A 20,679-nucleotide genomic window follows, 5' to 3' on the forward strand; every position below is an offset into this window, starting at 1 on the left:
TGTGGCAATTAAACATCAGAGAATTGATGTAAGCAAAGACATCAGACAGGAACTGAAAGAAATGGCAATCCTCAAAGAACAACAGATCATAAATTTGAATACTTTGCTGTTATTCCATTTCTTTTCCTTTTTTGCTGGATTCTAGAAATGCATGTCAGCATTTTGTCAATAAAGCAATGTGTTATTTTAATTCAACCACTCAACAGCCTTTTTTCTTTGTAGATCCAGGGTTTCAACTGTCCCCACACATCTGGAAAAAAACTGTATATATGGGGCATTCTAATTTTATGTGTTATTTTTAGACCTGGAAAGTTACTAAAATGTCATAAGCATTTTATAAAGAATATACCATTGAGGAGGGCCTTCATATATTGTTATGGACAAAAGGGGAATTACAGGTAAAAGGCTGACAACCTCTGTTATAGATGCAAGTTTAAGCAATAGGTCTTCAATATACAAGCTATTTCCCCTTTATTCTTAAAATAAATAAATAAATAAAAAGTCAAAAAATGTAAAAATGTTAATAGTTTGAAACAAAGACAACACATACTCAAATAAAATAATGCATGTGAACCAGAACATTTTACTACTTTAAATTACAGAAAACTTTAACACAGAATCAATTCTATCAAATGTTATTTTAATTGAAATGCTATTATATTTCTTATTCACATTTTGAATTAGTTTTTATTTTTGTTTTTTGAATAATTTTTTTTTCATGTCTATAGTTTTATTAATATTTATTTCATTTAAGTACATAACTGCGAGATGAGTTTGATCATATCGTGACTCGACTGGACTAAAACAGACACATCTTACACAGTGACGGTAGCAGGGACTGTCTTGGCATATATCTTCTATTAAAGACGTCAGCATGCATACAGCATCTAACCAGCAGGTGGTCAGAGACAGGCTGTAAACGTACCACAATATAAACATCTGCCCACGATTCAAGTTCTCGTGACATTGCAAAACCAACCTACACTCAAACACTCACACAGTGTGATGACCGCAAACACACAAACACGACCACAAACTGACCACGCTAGTGTCGCGAGACGGTCCTCTACATCGACTGGAGCTACTGTATGACAAAACTGTAACATGTCACAGACAGCGGAAATGCGAAACGTAACAAGGTACTTCAAAACCCCAAAGCATTATTCGGGTCAACCGCATGATTCAGATCGGCCAACCTTATCTTTAACCTCTAATTCAAACAGAAGATGGTTCATGGACTGGTCGTTTATAACATCTGACCTAATTCTGTCACAAACCTGATAACTTAACAAGGGCCACAACAGTGATGTGATTAATGCAAATTAAGAGGCAGATGCCACTGAATTGGATGAAAAGCCAACGGAGTAAATATCAAATCTGCACTTACAAATTTCTTTTGAATGATATTTCTTTTCGGCCTTTCCCTACTCATTTTGCCCTCCTGAATGGATTCATAAAAGTTCAGACGGCCATATAAATTCTGATTATATACATATAGCCTATAACATATGTATATATATATCTAAATGTTTCCGTTGTTGAAGCACGTGATTATTTAAATCCCTGGAAGCAAAACGTCGAGGTAGGCAGAGACTGTTGTATCCAGGTCGATCTCCGTAGCCTGTCTTCTTTTCACAGCTCAATGCACGAAAGAGGTAAACGAATCCAAATCCGAAGATCCATGCCGATCAGAAAGGGTCTGAGTAAATAAAACCAGCGGCAACATATCCACCGAAATGAGCTGGAGCAGCCAATCTTCCATTTGAAAGCTAAACGGCGTATTGTCAGGGCTCCCCTCGGCACATTCTTGCAGTCAAAATAAAAGCCAGCTCCTGGCTTCCATTCTCGAAGGTTGTAATGTATCGTTTATTATTACATTACGCGGGTGCAAAACAGTCAAGCACGCCAATTTGAAGAATCTAGAGTTGGCTTTTGGCTGCCGCTGTGCTCGCTCATATTGTTTGAACTGAACTCAAAGGCAGCGATGTTACTGCGACCTAGTGGCGTCTTTCAAAGGAGACTCCGTCCTATCATTCAGCATCAGCACGTTCAGCGGGACATTTGAAAAGCCTGTCTCGAAACATGGCACAAATATGTGCCGTTTAACGTCTTTTAGCCATCTGAATTATAAATCTTATCACGAAGTATTTTTAGAATGAACTAATAGCCTGATTATGAGGGAAACCAAGGTGCATGAGAAAAAAAGACCCGACTATACAAGGATATTGCATTTTTTAGCTCATAAATGCAATGTGTAGGAATTGTCACGAAGCTTAGGTGATTCACAAATGAAATTAGAAGAATATCATCAGTTTGCAAACAATGGAAAATAAAATGTAGAATGAAAACAATAATAATAATAAAAATCATTTTCATCAATCTTGATCAAGAGTCAAAATGCAAAAGTGAGTTTGAAAGTGTCAATTTAACATTAAAATGATAATGGTGGCATCAAAAAAAGTGAATAATGAACCTACAAAAGATTTCTTACAATTCACATGCAAACCCATATATGTGTTATCCACTACTGCTTTAAATAAAATGCTCAAAGTCGCTAGTTTTGGAAACTCACGGCCCAGAATGCATTGTGCTATGCCAATGTTGGTGAAATCAAGGAGTCTGTAAGGATTATAAAAATTAATTCTAAAAATAAACACTCTGATCAGCAATCCCAGCATACAGGAATACAACTGATTGGGTATTCTTCCCCATTACAGTGTGAAATGTAATGAGTGTTGTTCATTTGAATTAGACAACAGGGGAAATTGCTACATCATATTCAGTTATTTTACATTTTACATTCATTAAGCAGACACTATTATACAAAGCGATTTACAAATGAGGTCAATCACAAGCAATTTATCCTAGAAGAGCCAACAATGTGCTGCCGAGTTACAAAAATAATGTAGAGCAGAAGGATGCATTTTTGAAAAATAATGAAAATAAATTTAGAGATTTAAATATTTAGTTACTGGTTGGCTAGTTAAATGTGTCCAAATCATCATAATGCTTAGAAAACTGTACAGGCTGATCACAAGTCCCATTTTTGGCTATATATTGTTTTGCAATATCTCTTGATTTTAGAATGATATTTTCTTCCTTTTTTGGGGTGGGGGGCTGGAAAAAAGTGCAAGATGGGATATTCCTGTGATTGTGCGGCTCAAGATCTGCTGAAGTCTGTTCTTTGTCTTTCTACCAGGAGAAACGTTATCATTCAGCCTGAGGGCAGATAGGCATCTTTAATTGGAACAACGTTAAAAATAACCTCAAGAAGTATCAGGGACATATCACAGCACAAGTGCCCATTTGATTACGCCAGAGATTTTGGCTAGAGTTGATCATGCTAAAGACAGGAAAAGCAGGAAAAACTAAGTGAAAGAAGTTAGTAATGGTTTTAGGATACAAACGATTAAACCACTGTACAAAGAACCACAAGAGAAAATGCATTTTTAAGATGTGTTTTATGGACTTTAAAGTGTAATAACAGTCACTGAATTCTTGAGTACATGGCTGATGGCTGCTTAAATGTTCTTGTCCATTCAGTTTAAAAAAGAGGAACATTGTTGTACCCTTAGATTTGTTAAATCACATGAGTCTGTAAAGTCTGCGAAACAAGAGCTTGTCTGGTATTTTCTCCCATTTTGTTCTAAAAATAGGGCTTTAAGTAGACTAATAATGGGCCACCCTGCTGGCAGGAGAATCAGTTCATCACTTTTAAACATGCCCGTCCCCGGGGCAGGGTCAGAGATGTAGGCTAATTGTGAAGCGCTAGACTTTGAAGAGAAAGATTTTTGGTTGATTGCCAAACCAAGCGAACTTTCAAGGAAGTATAGTTTTCATACAAAGACACGACACAATTCAAGTTGGTAGAGATGGATTTGCTTCAGTACATCCACAGTATGTGTTGTTTACTTGAAAAGTTAATGTATTAATATACCAAGGTATTATAACTATCCAATTTCTTTGGATTATTTATCTACTGTTATCAAAATCTAATAGGCTGACCCTATACAATGTGTGTGTGTGGTGAAAAATCACTCATATGTGGTTGTTGGCATCGTTTATTAGAATAGACAATGCTGAAATATCCAGTAAATAAACTAATTATGACTCACTTTGTTTAAGACTATTCACAATAGCTCAAAAATGCATTTAGTGTCCTTTACAGTGGAAATGAAAGCATGTACTTGCTAGAGTAGCAGTATATTGAATTATTGGGTTGTTGATTTGCGATGCTGAACCTCTCTACATGTGAATTTTCAAACAGATGGAGGCAAAGCTGGACCTCTGCTGCAGCCAGTAAAAACCATCTAACGGTTCTGGAATTAATGCAATGTCCCCCAGAGCCATCAAAGCCTCCAACATTTAGCCTAATTTATGGCCTTTACATTTTTATTTTGCAAATTCACTCTTCGCGTGGGTTGGTTCATCAGCACAGTTTAAGTGTTATATGGTCATAAAACTATGACAAACAAAGGATTCATAGTATATATGATAGGATTCAGAAATATATGATAAATTAAATTAATGCATTTAGCAGACACTTTAATCCAAAGCCACTTACAGAGCATTCAGGCTATCAATTTTTCCCTATGATGTGTTTCCGGGGAATCGAACCCACAACCTTGCGCTTGATAAGGAAATGCTCTACCAATTGAGCTACAGGAACACTATAATGATGATAATTGTTGTCTGAAACATACAAAATTAACTATTGGCTAAATGTTGTAAAAGCAAAACATACGTCCTTCATTATAAAGTGTTTGTGATCAAAGAAGATCATACAACTCAAATAAAATCAAATCTGGGAAATAATAGCAAAGACACGAAGCACATGTCCATCAAAACACTGCATGTACTCAATCTTGTGACAGAAATGCATCTAATCCGTTTCATGAGTTTCTAACGCCCCCTTCTGGTTATTGAGTAACTATCAGTATCTCCGATGACGAAACCTGACAACAGCCGATATGTAAACAGTTCGAAGAGGTACACTAGGTTTTTGAGAGTTTACTTTTTTTTCTTTCTTTTTTTTTTTGTAAATCTGTAGCTTATATAATGATTTCCAGGAAGCCACCTTTAGTCTTAATCGGTACTTGATTAACAAAGTCTGGAACACACAATGCAAAGACTTGACAAGCAAGCTTATCCAGGGAACAATCAAACTACGATCGACTGTCACACGAGTGGTGAGAAAGAATGATTTTTTATTAGCCTAAGATGTTTAAAGACGAATGCGCGTGATTGTTGCTTTGTTTATATAGTTATTGATCTTTTATTTTTGTTCACAGGTTATGGAGAAACCATGCATATTAGCTACCACGCTCGGAGCGCCCGGAGGCATTTACAAGTGTTTTTCTCCTTGTATCGAGAAACACTTCACTATAATCCCATATGAGTGCTTTGTACAGAGGAAAGCAGACTTCGCTGACAAAATCCAGGCATTGTTTGTGTGGGGTGACGTTATTAAAGTTGACCAAAACCTGTTAAAATCTTTACCTAACCTCAAAGCGGTTGTTAATGGTGGGGTGGGAGTGGACCACCTGGATATTCCTCTGATCAATAGCTTTGGAGTCAAAGTTTCCAACACTCCTCATGTGGTGGATAATGCCACTGCGGATGTTGGCATGAGTTTGATGTTGGCATCTGCAAGGAAGTTAGTTGAAGGTGAGAGCTGCAGTTTCCTTTCTAGAATTTCTTCCTGGATTATCATATTTTTCAGTGAATCCATTGGGAATTTCTTTTTCTACGCAGGACACAATTTTTCCAAGTTCCGGGAGTCTGATGATTTTCCCGAGTCCTCTCTAGGCACTGATGTTAGCGGGGCCACCTTGGGCATCATCGGCATGGGTAGAATAGGATACAAAATAGCCAAGAGAGCTCAAGGGTTTGAGATGAAAATCCTTTACCACAATAGGAATCGAAGGTGAATCTGTTGGACTTTTGACTGAAATATTTAAACTGTCACTAAACAACTTCTCACCAGCTTGAGTAATATGTAAACTGTCAGTTTATGTACATTAACCACAAAATGTGGTTAGCCATTGTTTTAAAATATTTGAAAAGTAACTGATATACACTAAAAGTTTGGGGTCAGTTTGTTTTTTTATTTTATTTGTTTACCTTGCTTTTATTAAAATAGACAGCAAGGTGTTTCAAAAGACATTGTAAGATTTAATATTTTTTGTAAGATCTTTTGTAAACGTTTCAAAAGAAACGTTTCCACAAAACAAAATTAAGCAGCAAAACTCATTTCAAAATTCATGAAAATAAGAAATGAGAAATGTGCTTCAAATCAGCATATTATAATGATTTCTGAAGAATCATGTGACACTGAAGACTGGAGTATTGATTGCTGAAAATTCAGCTGTATCGTCACAGGAATACATTACATTTTTAAATATATTTGAATAGAAAACAGATATTTTAAATTGTTATAGTATTTCACAACATTGCTGTATTTCTGATCAAATAAATGCAGCCCTGGTGTGCTAAAGAGACTTTCAGAAACATTTGTAAAAAATTATCCCCAAACATTTGAAAGTTAAAGTATGAACATATATTCCTTTTAAAAATAAGTGTGAAATTACAATGGTGCCTTTCAACTAGGTTGCATTAAGTCTGTGATTGGAAAAAAATAATTATCAAACTTCTAAACCAGGCCTTATGGGTTGTGGTCAGGGATTTGTTAATGTTAGATTTTAATACTAAATGTAATACTTCAATTAAATTTGACAGTGTTTTATATGTTCAGGGCCGAGAGTGATGAGAGAGCTGTTGGAGCCACATATTGTGCAAGCATGAAGGAGCTGTTACAGAGGTCAGACTTCGTCATGGTGGTGGTCAGTCTGACCCCTCAAACGCACAAACTGATTGGTGCCAAAGAGTTTGCCATGATGAAACCCAATAGCACCTTTATCAACGTTAGCAGAGGTAATGTAATAGGCTGGAACAAGGCAATCCAATTAAAGAGAAGCAGCCCTGTTTGAGAACTGCTTTTCTTGTCATAGGCTTGGTAGTGGACCAAGATGCTTTAGTAGATGCTCTTCAGAAGAAAATGATCCGAGCTGCTGCCTTAGATGTTACATATCCCGAACCACTTCCCAGGTTTGCATTGCTTGCTTTGTTTTTAATTAAAGTTGCTTTAGTGTGAGATAGTAAAATTGCAAGCCTAAATGTTTTTTTTTTTCATCCCTGTTGTAGTATAAATGATATGCTTCTTGGTTATACACAGGGATCATCCCCTGCTGTCCTTCCCAAACGTCATCGTCCTGCCCCATTTAGGAACCCACACCGTGGAGACCTCACAGATCATTGTGGAGAGGATGGTGACCAATGCCTTGGCCGCTGTAATGGGAGGCCAGCTTCCTGATGAAGTTAAGGCATAGAGCCAGAGCACAGAGCCATCTGTTCCTCTTTGGTTTTTAACCAGCTAAACACAGAAAAAACTAAACCATTATATTTAGTTTCACAATTAAGTTTTGTGATTTGTGAGTATTAGTCACCTTTTAAATGTTTAATGAATGCTTTTTATGGTAATTCAATATAGAACTTTAAAGTGTATGTGAAATCGAACAGCATAGTATAAATATTTTTTTTCTCTTTCTAACAAAATCTCTTATGATTTCTGGGCCTATATTCACATAACATCTTTAGGCTTAAAGTAGCTCATAACTCACAGATTTAGGAGAAAATCTTTAAAATAATGTGTGTGTCAGTTCTAAATTTAGGACTCCTAAATTTGTGCTCCAAGAGTGTTTCACAAAGCGTTTTAACACTAAAACTAGCTCCTAGACCTGTGAAGAGGACTCTTAAGTCACTAAGACCAAGCCACAAACTATTCCTTAAATGACTGTTGCCGGCAATCTGCCTCAAAATAGAAACATTTTAGAAACTTTTGACATAATGAGTTCATTAAAAAGGTATCACCTTTGGTTTTGGGGAGGAAGTAACAACTATTCTTGCATCTAGTTTGGTTTTCTTTTACATTTACATGCGTTATTATCAGCTATGATTATTCTACACTATTAATTAAAAGGCAGTTTATATGCATATTCACTAATTATGAGAAGCACACATGTAAGAGGCTGACAATAAGCTCAACATATGCTTGTTTAATAAGTGACACGTAACCTGTATTTTAAAATATTTATTTGAATGTTGCAATTAGCCGTTTTATTTTCCTGTATTTACATATGGCAACATAATATTGCACTCTGCTATATTTCTATGAATACGTTTCTGACAGAGACTATCAGCCAATCACTGTGGGCATAGTTAGTAAGCATGCTGACATTTTCCATAGCAACGAGGTCAACCCCGGCTTTAACCTTAGCTTAAGACTTCTCTATAATCCTCAGTAAAAGTTTTTCTCAGCAGCTTTGTTAAAAGGTTTTAAGAGAAAACTATTATCTTAAAACTTTTACTGCTATTAAGGAGACCTCTTAGTGGCAACATAAAATGTTTTGTAAATATGGGCCCTGTTCTTTAAAAAAAGTATCCTGTTGCTCAGACAGAAATACTCAAAAATAAACTTCACAATCCAGTCATGTATGGTGTCTTGTACTTTATATTGCAAACGTGCTGTTATGTGGATTTTTAGGTAAATTATTTATTGTTCATTTGTTATTAATATGTAGTTACTATAGAGTCACAAATTCACAATAGCCTATATAGCATATCATGTACACACAAACACAGAGAGAAATAAATAAAAACTGAAACTATCTTAATCTAAATAATACATATTAGAATGTCATGCAATTCGTTTCGTCTCTCTCTCTGTGTGTGTATATATATATAAGTTTGTTTACCTGTTTGTTCTTCAAAAAAAAAAAAAAAAAAAAAAAATTATCAACTGGCTCACAAATAGCTTACAAAATGTTTATCCAAGAGATTTGCCAATACCAAATACAAGAGACTTATTAGAAACAAATACAGGTGCTGGTCATATAATTAGAATATCATCAAAAAGTATTTATTTCACTAATTCCATTCAAAAAGTGAAACTTTTGTATTATATTCATTCATTACACACAGACTGATATATTTCAAATGTTTCTTTAAATGTTGATGTTTATAACTGACAACTAAGGAAAATCCCAAATTTGAATATTGTGAAAAGGTTCAATATTGAAGACACCTGGTACCAGACTCTAATCAGCTTATTAACTCAAAACACCTGCAAAGCCTTTGAAAGTTCTCTCAGTCTAGTTCTGTAGGCTGCACAATCATGGGGAAGACAACAGACAGCATCAGAAGCGTCTCGTCAGGGCTAGAGACAAAAAGGACTGGACTGCTGCTGAGTGGTCCAAAGTTATGTTCTCTGATGAAAGTAAATTGTGCATTTCCTTTGGAAATCAGGGTCCCAGAGTCTGGAGGAAGAGAGGAGAGGCACACAATCCACGTTGCTTGAGGTCCAGTGTAAAGTTTCCACAGTCAGTGATGGTTTGTGGTGCCATTTCATCTGATGGTGTTGGTCCACTGTGTTTTCTGATGTCCAAGGTCAATGCAGCAGTATACCAGGACGTTTTAGAGCATTTCATGCTTCCTGCTGCTGACCAACTTTATGGAGATGAAGATTTCATTTTCCAACAGGATTTGGCACCTGCACACAGTGCCAAAGCTACTAGTACCTGGTTTAAGGACCATGGTATCCCTGTTCTTACAGTAATTGGCCAGCAAACTCGCCTGACCTTAACCCCATAAAAAATCTATGGGGTATTGTGAAGAGTAAGCTGCGATTATGCCAGACCTAAGAATGCAGAAGAGCTGAAGAACACTATCAGAGTAACCTGGACTCTCGTAACACCTGAGCAGTGGCACAGACGGATCGACTCCATGCCACGCCGCATTGCTGCAGTAATTCAGGCAAAAGGAGCCCCAACTAAGTATTGCGTGCTGTACATGCTCATACTTTTCATGTTCATACTTTTCAGTTGGCCAAGATTTTTTAAAAATCCTTTCTTTGTATTGGTCTGAAGTATTATTCAAATTTTCTGAGATGCTGAATTTGGGATTTTCCTTAGTTGTCAGTTATAATCAAAATTAAAATAAATAAACATTTGAAATATATCAGTCTGTGTAATGAATTAATATAATATACAAGTTTTAATTTTTGAATCGAATTAGTGAAATAAATCAACTTTTTGATGATATTATAATTTTATGACCAGCACCTGTAATCGACTAGTGTCTGGAAAGTGTCAAGCCATGCGTCCTGCTTTTCCGCGTTTTCAGTGACGCGAACACGTAACGCTAGTCATGCAGTACCAAACAAAAGCCGAGTGGTTTGCGCTCATCCGACAACATGATCTGGCCTCTTCCATGCCGGTTTAGATATCAGGTGAAGTAAGTGTGCATATTCAGCAAACCCTCCTACACTAGGCGTACTTTGGGAAAGTCTCAGTCTCTGCGCTACTGTTCGTTCCTCGAGGTCAAATGTAACGTAAGCTGACATGTACTTTTATTCTCATTACCGATCTATACCATGTATCTGTCAGAACTCATATTGCCATACAGCATCACTGTTATTTTTTTTTTTGTCGGTTTTGCATTTCTTTTGCTCTTTCTCCATCCAGATTTGAAATTCATATTCAAAATTCTTCAATAAATTCTAATAATTATTGTAAAGTATATTGCAGTATATTGCATGTGCATCAGTGGTCATCTTCGAGCTCTTGTTTTCAGTCTAGTATTATTTGACTGAAGGGAAATACCTTTGTAAACATTACCTTAATCAAAACCTTCACAATATCCAGAAGCTGACTTCTAAAATATGTTGTTTCAGCTGATTGAATGCACGCAGGTCACTCACTGTTTCTGCAATTTACTGTGATATAAATCTAATGAACCATATTGACCGATTTGTCCAGTAGAACTTAAAAGTGTGATTAAGATATTGAGTGTGTTCAAATAGCCTATATTATTTTCATACCGATTTACTTGTTTCTCTCCAGTAATGTGCAGAAATCAGGAGGTTTTTCCATGGATCGATGTGAGCCTGGCAGGTATAAAGACTTCCACAGACTCATTGTTCGTTTACATAACTTATGGCAAATGGATGTCCTTATTGGCTATGCGGATGTGCATGGAGAGCTACTGCCCATCAATAATGATGACAACTTTTGCAAAGTTGTGACCTCAACAAAGCCTTTACTGCGTGTCTTCATTCAGCTTCAAGGTATATGGGAATGGGAAGGGTAAAGAAGCTATCTCTAAATATCTCTAATTTCCTTATAAATACCTTTACTCCACATGTCTGCTATCTTCTGATTTTCTCTTTCCTCTTAAATATCATAATGGTACTGTATGTGTATGTATCAAAGAGCACTATTTTCCAAACACACGACATGGATATAAATTAGTATAGTAATATATTAGCAAGACTTCACTTTGATTTGAGATAAATTGTGAATATTTCATTACATTGGAAATATAATTTTAAGATCTTAAGGCCTTTAATCAAGGCATTTTTTTTTCAAGTTTACTTTTTGAGCTCCTTGAAAGAGAAGGAACAGAAAAAAAGGAAGGAATTTATCTAGCTAGGAATCATGTACTTGAGTATAATTGCTTTGTATTCCCTTGTGGTGTGTTTTTGTGCCAGACACAGTAGATTATCTCGTTGCTTTCAGCAGTTGGCGACATATACATTTTGTGCTAAATTTAGTGAAGAAATTGTTTTCTTCATTAGGATATTTATTTATTTGTTTGTTTAATTAATTGAATTTATTTTTAATTTATTTTTAAATTGGACATACCCCCCCCCCCACCAATTTTTTTATTCAAGCTGAAAGTCTCTTTAGACATCATCATAGCAAAGTGCGATGACACTTAAATTCAAGTTAAAAAATATACCCGTATTTTTCGGACTATAAGTCGCACCTGGGTATAAGTCGCATCAGTCCAAAAAAACTTCATGATGAGGAAAAAATTATATATAAGTCGCACCGGACTATAAATCGCATTTATTTAGAACCAAGAACCAAGAGAAATCATTACCGTCTACAGCCGCGAGAGGGCGCTCTGTGCTGCACAGTGTAGACTACAGGAGCACTGAGCAGCATCTCTGGCAGTATAGAGCGCCCTCTCGCGGCTGTAGACGGTAATGTTTTCTCTTGGTTCATGTCTCTCGGTTCATTTCTCTCGGTTCATGTCAAATTAATTTTGATAAATAAATCGCACCTGACTATAAGTCGCAGAACCAGCCAAACTATGAAAAAAAGTGTGACTTATAGTCCGAAAAATAATCATAATCATAATCATTTGAGTCGATGATTTCAGAATGGCAGAAAATGCTTTGCTCAACTTACTTCCCACACTGTTTTACAGAAGAACCTGACCAGGATCCGGCAGGTGCTGATGATACAACAAAGCGAAAGAAACCTGTCAGCCAGAGAAAAACACCATTTCAGATCAGCATGCCACAGAACTTCCGCCCAGTTTCTTCCATCATTGAAGTAGATATCTTACCAGAATACCACAGAAGAGTGCTTTATTTAAAACTGTATCGCCAAGGCTCATACGGACCTCTGGGGTTATACATCTGTGATGGCACCACTGTCAGGGTTACTCCTTACGGTCGGAAAAGGTTCCGGGCATCTTTATCTCATGCACAGTACCTGGTGGACTGACAGCTTGCACGGGACTGCTGGCCATTTATGACCAGGTCCTGGAAGTTTGATGTTATGGGAAAGTCTTTGGATCAGGAAACTGACATGATGATCGCCAACAGCCATAATCTCATCATCACAGTGAAACCTGCAAACCAGCATAACAACACAAGGCGAAAAAGCTGCATTTCTTCAAGCTCAGGACACTATTTTGATAGTTTGCACTCTCTAAGCTATCCAGGGTTGCCTATGATAATGAAAGCTTATGGTTAACGTAATTGCTATAAGAGCAAAGAAGATACAGATCAAACAACTAAAAAAACATTTCGGGTTTTCAGCTGCCTCTCATTTTTCTCAACCACGTGTTAATACTTACTACAAGCCCCAAGTTTCTGCTAGACGGCCCAACTCGCTCATTTGGGCAGCATCCTATCACTCTCAGCCTATTCTCACCCATACAGCTCACACTCACCACAGTGTCCCTCTTCACAGGAAACCAACCTCCCAACTGCATCTCAGCTGTGATCCAGCTATCAGACAGGGAAGCTCCAGTACACATGACATTCTAAAACACGTGGCACGTAGATCTGAGTCGCCATTTACTGTTGTCCCAGGGGGCAGTGGAGGAAGATGGAATTGTCATTTTGTAAAAAATAAACCTTTGAAAATAAATCAGCAACTTTAAACTGTGTACTACAATTTATAAATGGCCCTATATATAATTACTTGCATGTCAGGTTTTTACTGATAACTTTTAAGATTAATATAGATTATGTATGTTATGAATTTTTTTTTGAAATCCATCATAAATTTACACTCTTGAAGTACTTGGATTGTTCACCTAAAAAATTTAATTGTATTATCATTTAAAACTCTGATTTTGCATCAGTGCTGATCATCTAGCACTGATGCAAGAGACACCTAACTGCAACAGGTATCCTCTGCATACTATAATACACAACAAGCAACACTCCTATTGCCTGCTCATCATTACTCACCATATCATACTTGATCCATCAATCCATCTTCCCATAAAGGCTCCCCTGAAGGAGCTGAGCCACAGGTGTGTCTAGATCCCTCACAGGTGAAGACCACAGCCATGGACTTATGGTTAATTCCATGCACCAATGACTATCACAACTGATCAACTTTGCAAGATCAGCCCACCTTTCTCCCATTGGTGGATCTGCACTATGCAATATGTAAATCAGAAAACGTCACTTCCCGTCTTCCTGTACGCCATGTTTTTGTGGGGTGATGGTTTAGTGAGATAAAATCAAAGTTGGCAATCCTGCGCTCTGGTCAGATATTTTAGCAGACGATCGCCAGGGCTATAAGGCACGCGGAGTGAGCGCAGCCCGGATGGATGATTCGATGAAGTAGCCGATTCCGTACCGCGCGCCTTCCAGTGACGCCGGAAGAAAACGGACGCACGCAGACATCCCTCCAGTCAGTCGCAGCTCTGTGCCTGAATACAGAAGGTAGACACAGGTTTAGAATAGACCTCATTAATGCAGTTTGGATAATTAATGACATATGTAGGTCTTTCTTGCCTTAAAACTACTTAAAATGCATAACTTATTAAAAAAAAAACATATATATATAACGACATGTCCGAGGATGGTTTGAAATGCAGACCTTAGGTACATAGTTACACCTAGCTATATTAATTATAACTATGTTATAGGCCTCAACAATTTGTTAATTTAGAGTTCTCTTAAACGTGATCTAGATTCTCGCCAAATAAACAGACTGAATTGGGTGTTTGAAAGCGCAGTGTATTTGACAGGCTTTTGAGCGTTTCGTATCATTCTTGTTTTCATTTTCAGGATCAGCAAAATGTATCAAATTCCAGTGAAGAACCTGACAAAACTAAGACGTCCAAGAAAACGCGTCAAAAGTATTTTGTGTGACATCGGGATGCAGCAGTGTCAAGATTTATTGGAGGTAGGTTACTGTAATGAGTAATGATGTTGTTTACACCGGCGTCTGTTTAATGCTTGTTTCTGATTGGCTGTCAGACGTTCTAAGGTGCAGAGTAGTCAAGTCATGCACTTTACAGCGTGAAGTCACTCCAGGCAGTTCTTATTTAACTGCATTAAAATTCATTGTGACCTAATTGTTTTAGTTATTTCAAAGAAACGTACAAACTATCACAGCAAAAGACAAAAGAAAGATATTGACAAAAAAAAAAAAAAAGATATTCTCAAATTTTCAGAAACTATTGTTAAAGTTTCAATGCAATGGAAGTTAATCAAATGAATAGTTTATTGAAGAAAAATAAAAGCTTGCAGTCGATTATAAGGAAGAGGCAGAGTTTAAGCAGACCGTATTATTGAAGTCTGGCGTATGTAACCAGAGAGGAGACATTTCACCAGAAGATTGAGTTATGATATTTAAATTTCTACTTAATAAAAATTATGCGAAGGCACAATGATTTTTGGCTGATATTAGTGATTTTTATTTTTTATCAGTGTTAATTGATATTGTACATTTAACTGTGAATGCCCATTTCTATCCATGTTTAGATTTAGTTTAAAGGGGGGGTGAAATGCTCGTTTTCACTCAATATCCTGTTAATCTTGAGTACCTATAGAGTAGTACTGCATCCTTCATAACTCCAAAAAGTCTTTAGTTTTATTATATTCATAAGAGAAAGATAGTCTGTACCGATTTTTCCCGGAAAAACACGACCGGCTGGAGGCGTGACGTGTGGGCGGAGCTAAAGAATCACGAGCAACAGTAGGCTTTTGCGTTGAGAGCATGTGGAAACTGTGACATTACCGTGAGGGAAAAACCATCATCCAAAACAAACCATGGCTAACAGTCAGATTCAGCCGTTTATTTATGATCCAGAATCAGATCCCGAGGCTGAAACTGAACGAGAGCAGCAGCAGCAACGACTCCCTCCGAGCGGGGCTCGAACCCGGGTCTCCGATGGGAGGCGGACGCACTAACAAGAAGGCAGAGATATTTTAAGCAGTTTTACTCACCGCCTGCGGTTCCAACACACGATCGTGACCCTTTTTCGTTGGGATTGCATCATCCTTAAGAAATAAGCGATACGCAAATCCGTCGTCAAACTGGGCCTTGTTTGTAAAACAAGTATCTTCAAAACGCAGGGAACAAACACAAACACTTGCACAACTCCGTTGATGCTCTTAGGACCCATATAAGGAAATTCCGCTCCATCTAACGTCACACAGAGCCATACTTGAAAAAAACTTTCCGAAACTTGTGACAAACCGGGGTATTTTTGGAACAGAAATACTCCTTCAAACGTACATCTTAATTTTTGAAACTTTGTCCATGTTTAGCATGGGAATCCAACTCTTTAACAGTGTAAAAAACTCAGTATGCATGAAATAGCATTTCACCCCCCCTTTAAGTGAGTTAAGAACAATGACAGATGTAATTTTAATAACTTTATAACTTAAACGAAAGTCATTATTTCTGCTAATTAAATGTTCATTATTTCCAACAGACATACAAATGTTTTGATGCTGGTGATGCAAGTTTTGACAACACCGAATGGGATGATTTTACTGATGGTCATGTTGGCAAAAAGAAAAAAAAGGTGATTATGTACATGACATATGTTGCACTGTAAAAAAAACTGCATTCATTTTATTTTATTATTTTATTAAAGAAAGGCAGTGATTAAACTTAATTTTGAAAAACTTATTTTTTTTAGACTTAACACTATTTGCAAATGTTATTTCAACTCTTATTTATCACAATATTACTTTTGTTCCTCAGTATCCATACCGGAGCCAAACTCTGTGCTGCAGTCTGTGTTGGTACTCCAGCCGGTCAATACCCACATTCAGAAGTCACATACATCGCTGTCACTGGAATGATCTGGATGTGGCCTGTTTGTTAATATGCCCCTACTGCCCATTTGTCAGCTCTCCGAAAGTCACAGAGCAACACATTCAGTTTTTCCACATGCTGGCGTCAAAAACCCATCGTATACCTCTTCACAGCAAGCCTAGCCACACTTTGGCCCGCACACCGAAAACCGTGTCAGTTACAGTTTCTGCTGATGCTGCCGATGACAGATACAGGTGCACAATCTGCGGCTATCATGACTCTTTACTATACGTGATGAAGAAGCACGTCTTGGTAAACCACTATACTGCGATGCTGGATCGCTACTTTGGACTAAGCTTGGACAGTAAGCAAAAGACTGATGGTGAGCAGATACGTGACGGCGCATCAGTGAAATATCACTGCAAAGTGTGCAAACTGCCTGCAGAGACCATTGAACATTTACTGTATCACATTTTGAGTTCAGAGAAACACAAAGAGCTGCACTGGCAAATAATGGCTTGTATAATCGAAAAAGACTGCACAAACCAAATGGCCGGACTACAGAATCTGCTAAACTTTGCACCAAAAGCAATGCAACAAGTCACGTTGCTCGCAAGGCCGAACTATGGGCCACAGCAGATGCAACACACAAATGGAAACGGTACTGTTCTTCTGGCCGGCCCAAGCAACACGACTGCTTTGTTTTGCTCTCCTGGTGCAGGGCAGATGTTTCTGTCCCCACAAACGCAAGCTTTACTGTCAGGCACGCCTGTTCAACATCCGCAGTCCCCCAGCAGGATGCCACAAGTCCTGCCTACCTCTCCAGTAGTGAAGCCGATTAATATGAAGATGCCAAACATGCCGCAAGGCGCACCCAAGACAGTACCCATCACTATGGCCATGCCCAGGCTACCGCAGACCAATCAAGCACAGCAGGTTCTTCTTCCGCCTGGCGTTCAGGTTAACCTCCCAGGCGAAATGGGTGTTCGGTCACCATTTCTTGTCACTCAAGGTCTTCAGCTAAACCAGTCAGTTCCCAGAGCTCCCCTCATAACTCCGCAGTCAGTGCATCTCATTCCTACAGGCAACAATGTCAACGGTGTCCCAACCTTCACTCTAGCGCCCGTTCAAGTCACGGTTCCCGTCAACGGTGGTCCTGGTCAAGCGGTTTTATCACAAAACCAGATCAGCCAACCTACAAATTCAGCTGTGGTGCCCAAGGGTCTCAAATCAACAGTTCCGAGGGCGATATATAGACATTCTGTCCCGAATGAGTTGGCTGTGCTCGCGCCGTTTTTGAAGAAACATGACGATCACACTGTCAAGTGCCTGAGGTGCAAGATTTTACTAACAGAGCAGGGGATCTTCCAGCATTTGTTGCATGGCTTGAAGTGTCTTTTCTGCCCTCAGATGTTCTACTCTTTCAAGCAGATCATGGAGCACACCAATAAAGAGCACAGTTTGAAGATCAAGGAAAATCGGCATTTCATTAAACAACAGTTTAGTCTCGACTGTGACGACGAGGGGAACCTCGTGTTCAACACTTTCAATCTAAACACAGATGTGCCCAAAGATCTTCTTGACAACCGAGAGCTCAACCTTGCACTGGTTACCAGCTCTCAAGATAAGCTATACATAAAAATGTATCCAGACAAGGCAGAATACGCAACCACGTTGAAAACGACCCCTACCGCCTGCCCATTTTGCCAAGTAAAGCTCCAGAACTTTGAGGACTATGAGCGTCATCTTCAAACAAAACACCACATCGTTCCCACCATTCATGCAATACTAAAAACGCCTGCATACAAATGCATATATTGCTTTGGGGTGTATACTGAAAAATCGACACCGAAAACAATCTCCACTCACGTGCAACGGTGCCGTTGTGCGCCCAAAGCCATCAAGGAAGCAGAAAAGCAACTGAATCCAGATACAACAGAACGTGATGATGGCGATTCATGTAATTCTCCTCAGACGGCCAGTTCTTCAGACGTGGCATGTCAGACAGGCCTTGAATTTGTCAAACCAAAGAAAGAAGTAATCACTCCGAAGAGCAGGAGAAGGAACTCGAAAGCTCCAGAGGTAGAAGTCCCTGCAACTCCAGTCAAGCTCGTCTTGGAACCAATGGGAATGGAGATGACATCGTTCGAGGACAGGAAAGACTTCCTTTCGCAGTACTTCCACAGGAAGCCATACTTGACGAAGACTGAAATCGAACTGCTAGCCTCCCGTTTGTGGATAAACAAGGCTGACGTAAAGGCTCACTTTAACAGCAAGCTCACCAAATGCTTGAAAGCAATTCAGAAGAAGAGGGTTTGTGTACGTCTCGGGTTCAAAATGATGGAAGTGAACAAGCTGAAGCACAATCTCTTCATTCCAGAAGTAAAGCCTGTTAAAAAAAAAGTCTTGAATGAGGTGCAACATGGTGGCCTCGTTCCACAGGTAACAGTTAAAAAAAAGGACGTGAATGAAATTAAACATGACCTCTTCATTCCTGCGGCACCAGTAACAGTTAAAAAAAAGGACGTGAATGAAATTACAAATGACCTCTTCATTCCTGCGGCACCAGTAACAGTTAAAAAAAAGGACGTGAATGAAATTACACATGACCTCTTCATTCCTGCGGCACCAGTAAGAGTTAAAAAAGAAGACACGAATGAAATTACACATGACCTCTTCATTCCTGCGGCACCAGTAACAGTTAATAAAGAAGACACGAATGAAATTAAACATGACCTCTTCATTCATGCAGCACCAGTAACAGTTAAAAAAGAAGACACTAATGAAATTGCACATGACCTCTTCATTCCTGCAGCACCAGTAACAGTTAAAAAAGAAGACACGACTGAAATTAAACATGACCTCTTCATTCCCGCAGCACCAGTAACAGTTAAAAAAGAAGACATGAATGAAATTCCACATGACCTCTTCATTCCTGCAGCACCAGTAACAGTTAAAAAAGAAGACACGACTGAAATTAAACATGACCTCTTCATTCCCGCAGAACCAGTAACAGTTAAAAAAGAAGACACGACTGAAATTAAACATGACCTCTTCATTCCCGCAGAACCAGTAACCGTTAAAAAAGAAGACATGAATGAAATTAAACATGACCTCTTCATTCCCGCAGAACCAGTAACAGTTAAAAAAGAAGACATGAATGAAATTAAACATGACCTCTTCATTCCTGCGGCACCAGTAACAGTTAAAAAAGAAGACACGACTGAAATTACACATGACCTCTTCTTTCCTGCGATACCAGTAACCATTAAAGAAGAGTATGTGAATGAAATGGAAGATGGTCTCTTTATTCCAGGGATAACTGTTAAACAAGAGGATGTAAGTGAAATGTAAGATGCTCTCTTCATCCCAGAGGTATGGCCTCTGTAAATATGGATAAACAGATTGTTAGAAGAATTAAGTTTATAGGCAGCAAGTTCACATTAGGATGGAAACCATTGCAAAATGTTTATTTAAAAATACTCTATTTACACATTTGTAAGAAGGTTTGCCTCTCGTTATTAGTAAATTTGAAAAATGGGAATGTACAGCAAGGCTGAGAAGACTCTACACTCTGTTTTTGTATTTTTGTTGTGTATAGGTCATATGATGACGTTAAAAAAGTTTTTTTTTTTTTTTACATATCTTTATTGCAAGGAAACACTCAGTTGAAGTAATACTTTTTTCTTTTTGTGGACATGTGTAATATACATTTGGGGATATCTGTAGTGTAATAGTTCTGCATCTAACATTTTATATTAGAACTGTACAGAAAATTAAGATTTAGTTAAAACTATTAAATGGCAAATTAGGCTGCATTTCATTGCTGTATCACAGAAAAGGGGCACTTTATGGTGTTGTCGTGTTTTTTTGTTTTGTGCTTCATAAAATACACTGTAACCATTTCAGACAATGAAAAAAGACAAGTGCCTCTGTGTCCTATTTAAACTTTTCAGTTGTATTTTGCCTCTTGGAATAAACATGACTAAATATTACAGGTGTGTGGTTTACTCAATACAGGCTTCTAGTTGCTCAACTGTCTTAGGTCTTCTTTGTCACATCTTCCTCTTTATGATGCGCCAAATGTTTTCTATGGGTGAAAGATTTGGACTGCAGGCTGGCCATTTCAATACCATGATGCCATGATGTTGTAATTGATGCAGTATGTGGTCTGGCATAGTCATGTTGGAAAAAGCAAGGTCTTCCCTGAAAGAAACAATGTTTGGATGGGAGCATATGTTGTTCTAGAACTTGG

The 20,679-nt window shown here is 38.1% G+C and overlaps 3 protein-coding genes and 1 pseudogene across 6 annotated transcripts in view; 3 read left to right on the plus strand and 1 right to left on the minus strand.

Annotated features, from left to right (window-relative positions):
- Window positions 1–1,986, minus strand: part of LOC128030680 (protein Jumonji-like) — a 29,722-nt gene extending 27,736 nt beyond the window's left edge. Inside the window, exon 1 of the mRNA XM_052618498.1 lies at window positions 1,388–1,986. Within this exon, the coding sequence (XP_052474458.1) occupies window positions 1,388–1,432 (45 nt within the window). The 5' untranslated portion in view covers window positions 1,433–1,986. The remainder of the gene's footprint in view (window positions 1–1,387) is intronic.
- Window positions 1,987–4,936: 2,950 nt separating this feature from the next.
- On the plus strand, window positions 4,937–8,549 carry LOC128030683 (probable 2-ketogluconate reductase). The gene is made up of 6 exons (XM_052618503.1): window positions 4,937–5,189; window positions 5,292–5,667; window positions 5,755–5,926; window positions 6,755–6,933; window positions 7,011–7,107; window positions 7,235–8,549. The coding sequence occupies exons 2-6, from the start codon at window positions 5,295–5,297 to the stop codon at window positions 7,386–7,388; spliced, it is 975 nt and encodes a 324-aa protein (XP_052474463.1). The 5' UTR covers window positions 4,937–5,189; window positions 5,292–5,294; the 3' UTR covers window positions 7,389–8,549.
- A 486-nt stretch (window positions 8,550–9,035) lies between these two features.
- Window positions 9,036–13,297, plus strand: LOC128030684 (partitioning defective 6 homolog gamma-like; annotated as a pseudogene).
- Window positions 13,298–13,837: 540 nt separating this feature from the next.
- On the plus strand, window positions 13,838–20,419 carry LOC128030677 (activity-dependent neuroprotector homeobox protein 2-like). Of its 4 annotated transcripts, none has more exons than XM_052618489.1 (4): window positions 13,838–14,149; window positions 14,441–14,558; window positions 16,096–16,188; window positions 16,371–20,419. In XM_052618489.1, coding segments are annotated over exons 1-4 (3,621 nt in total). In that variant the 5' UTR covers window positions 13,838–14,147; the 3' UTR covers window positions 19,779–20,419. The 4 variants fall into 4 exon arrangements, with proteins under 4 accessions (XP_052474449.1, XP_052474452.1, XP_052474450.1 ...); XM_052618492.1 differs by having other exon boundaries at window positions 13,838–14,102; XM_052618490.1 differs by having other exon boundaries at window positions 13,838–14,092.
- Window positions 20,420–20,679: the final 260 nt, after the last annotated feature.

The sequence above is a fragment of the Carassius gibelio genome, chromosome A16 (genome assembly GCF_023724105.1).
Source record: "Carassius gibelio isolate Cgi1373 ecotype wild population from Czech Republic chromosome A16, carGib1.2-hapl.c, whole genome shotgun sequence".
In the NCBI taxonomy this organism is placed as follows: domain Eukaryota; kingdom Metazoa; phylum Chordata; class Actinopteri; order Cypriniformes; family Cyprinidae; genus Carassius; species Carassius gibelio.

Excerpts from the sequence above, each read along its gene's own strand:
- LOC128030677 (XM_052618489.1), top strand. Across the intron at positions 14,559-16,095 it reads AGTGTCAAGATTTATTGGAG|ACATACAAATGTTTTGATGC; the intron begins GTAGGTTACTGT and ends TATTTCCAACAG. Across the intron at positions 16,189-16,370 it reads TTGGCAAAAAGAAAAAAAAG|TATCCATACCGGAGCCAAAC; the intron begins GTGATTATGTAC and ends TTTGTTCCTCAG.
- LOC128030683 (XM_052618503.1), top strand. The coding sequence starts at position 5,295 with ATGGAGAAACCATGCATATTAGCTACCACGCTCGGAGCGCCCGGAGGC. Across the intron at positions 6,934-7,010 it reads CTTTATCAACGTTAGCAGAG|GCTTGGTAGTGGACCAAGAT; the intron begins GTAATGTAATAG and ends TTCTTGTCATAG. Across the intron at positions 7,108-7,234 it reads TATCCCGAACCACTTCCCAG|GGATCATCCCCTGCTGTCCT; the intron begins GTTTGCATTGCT and ends GGTTATACACAG.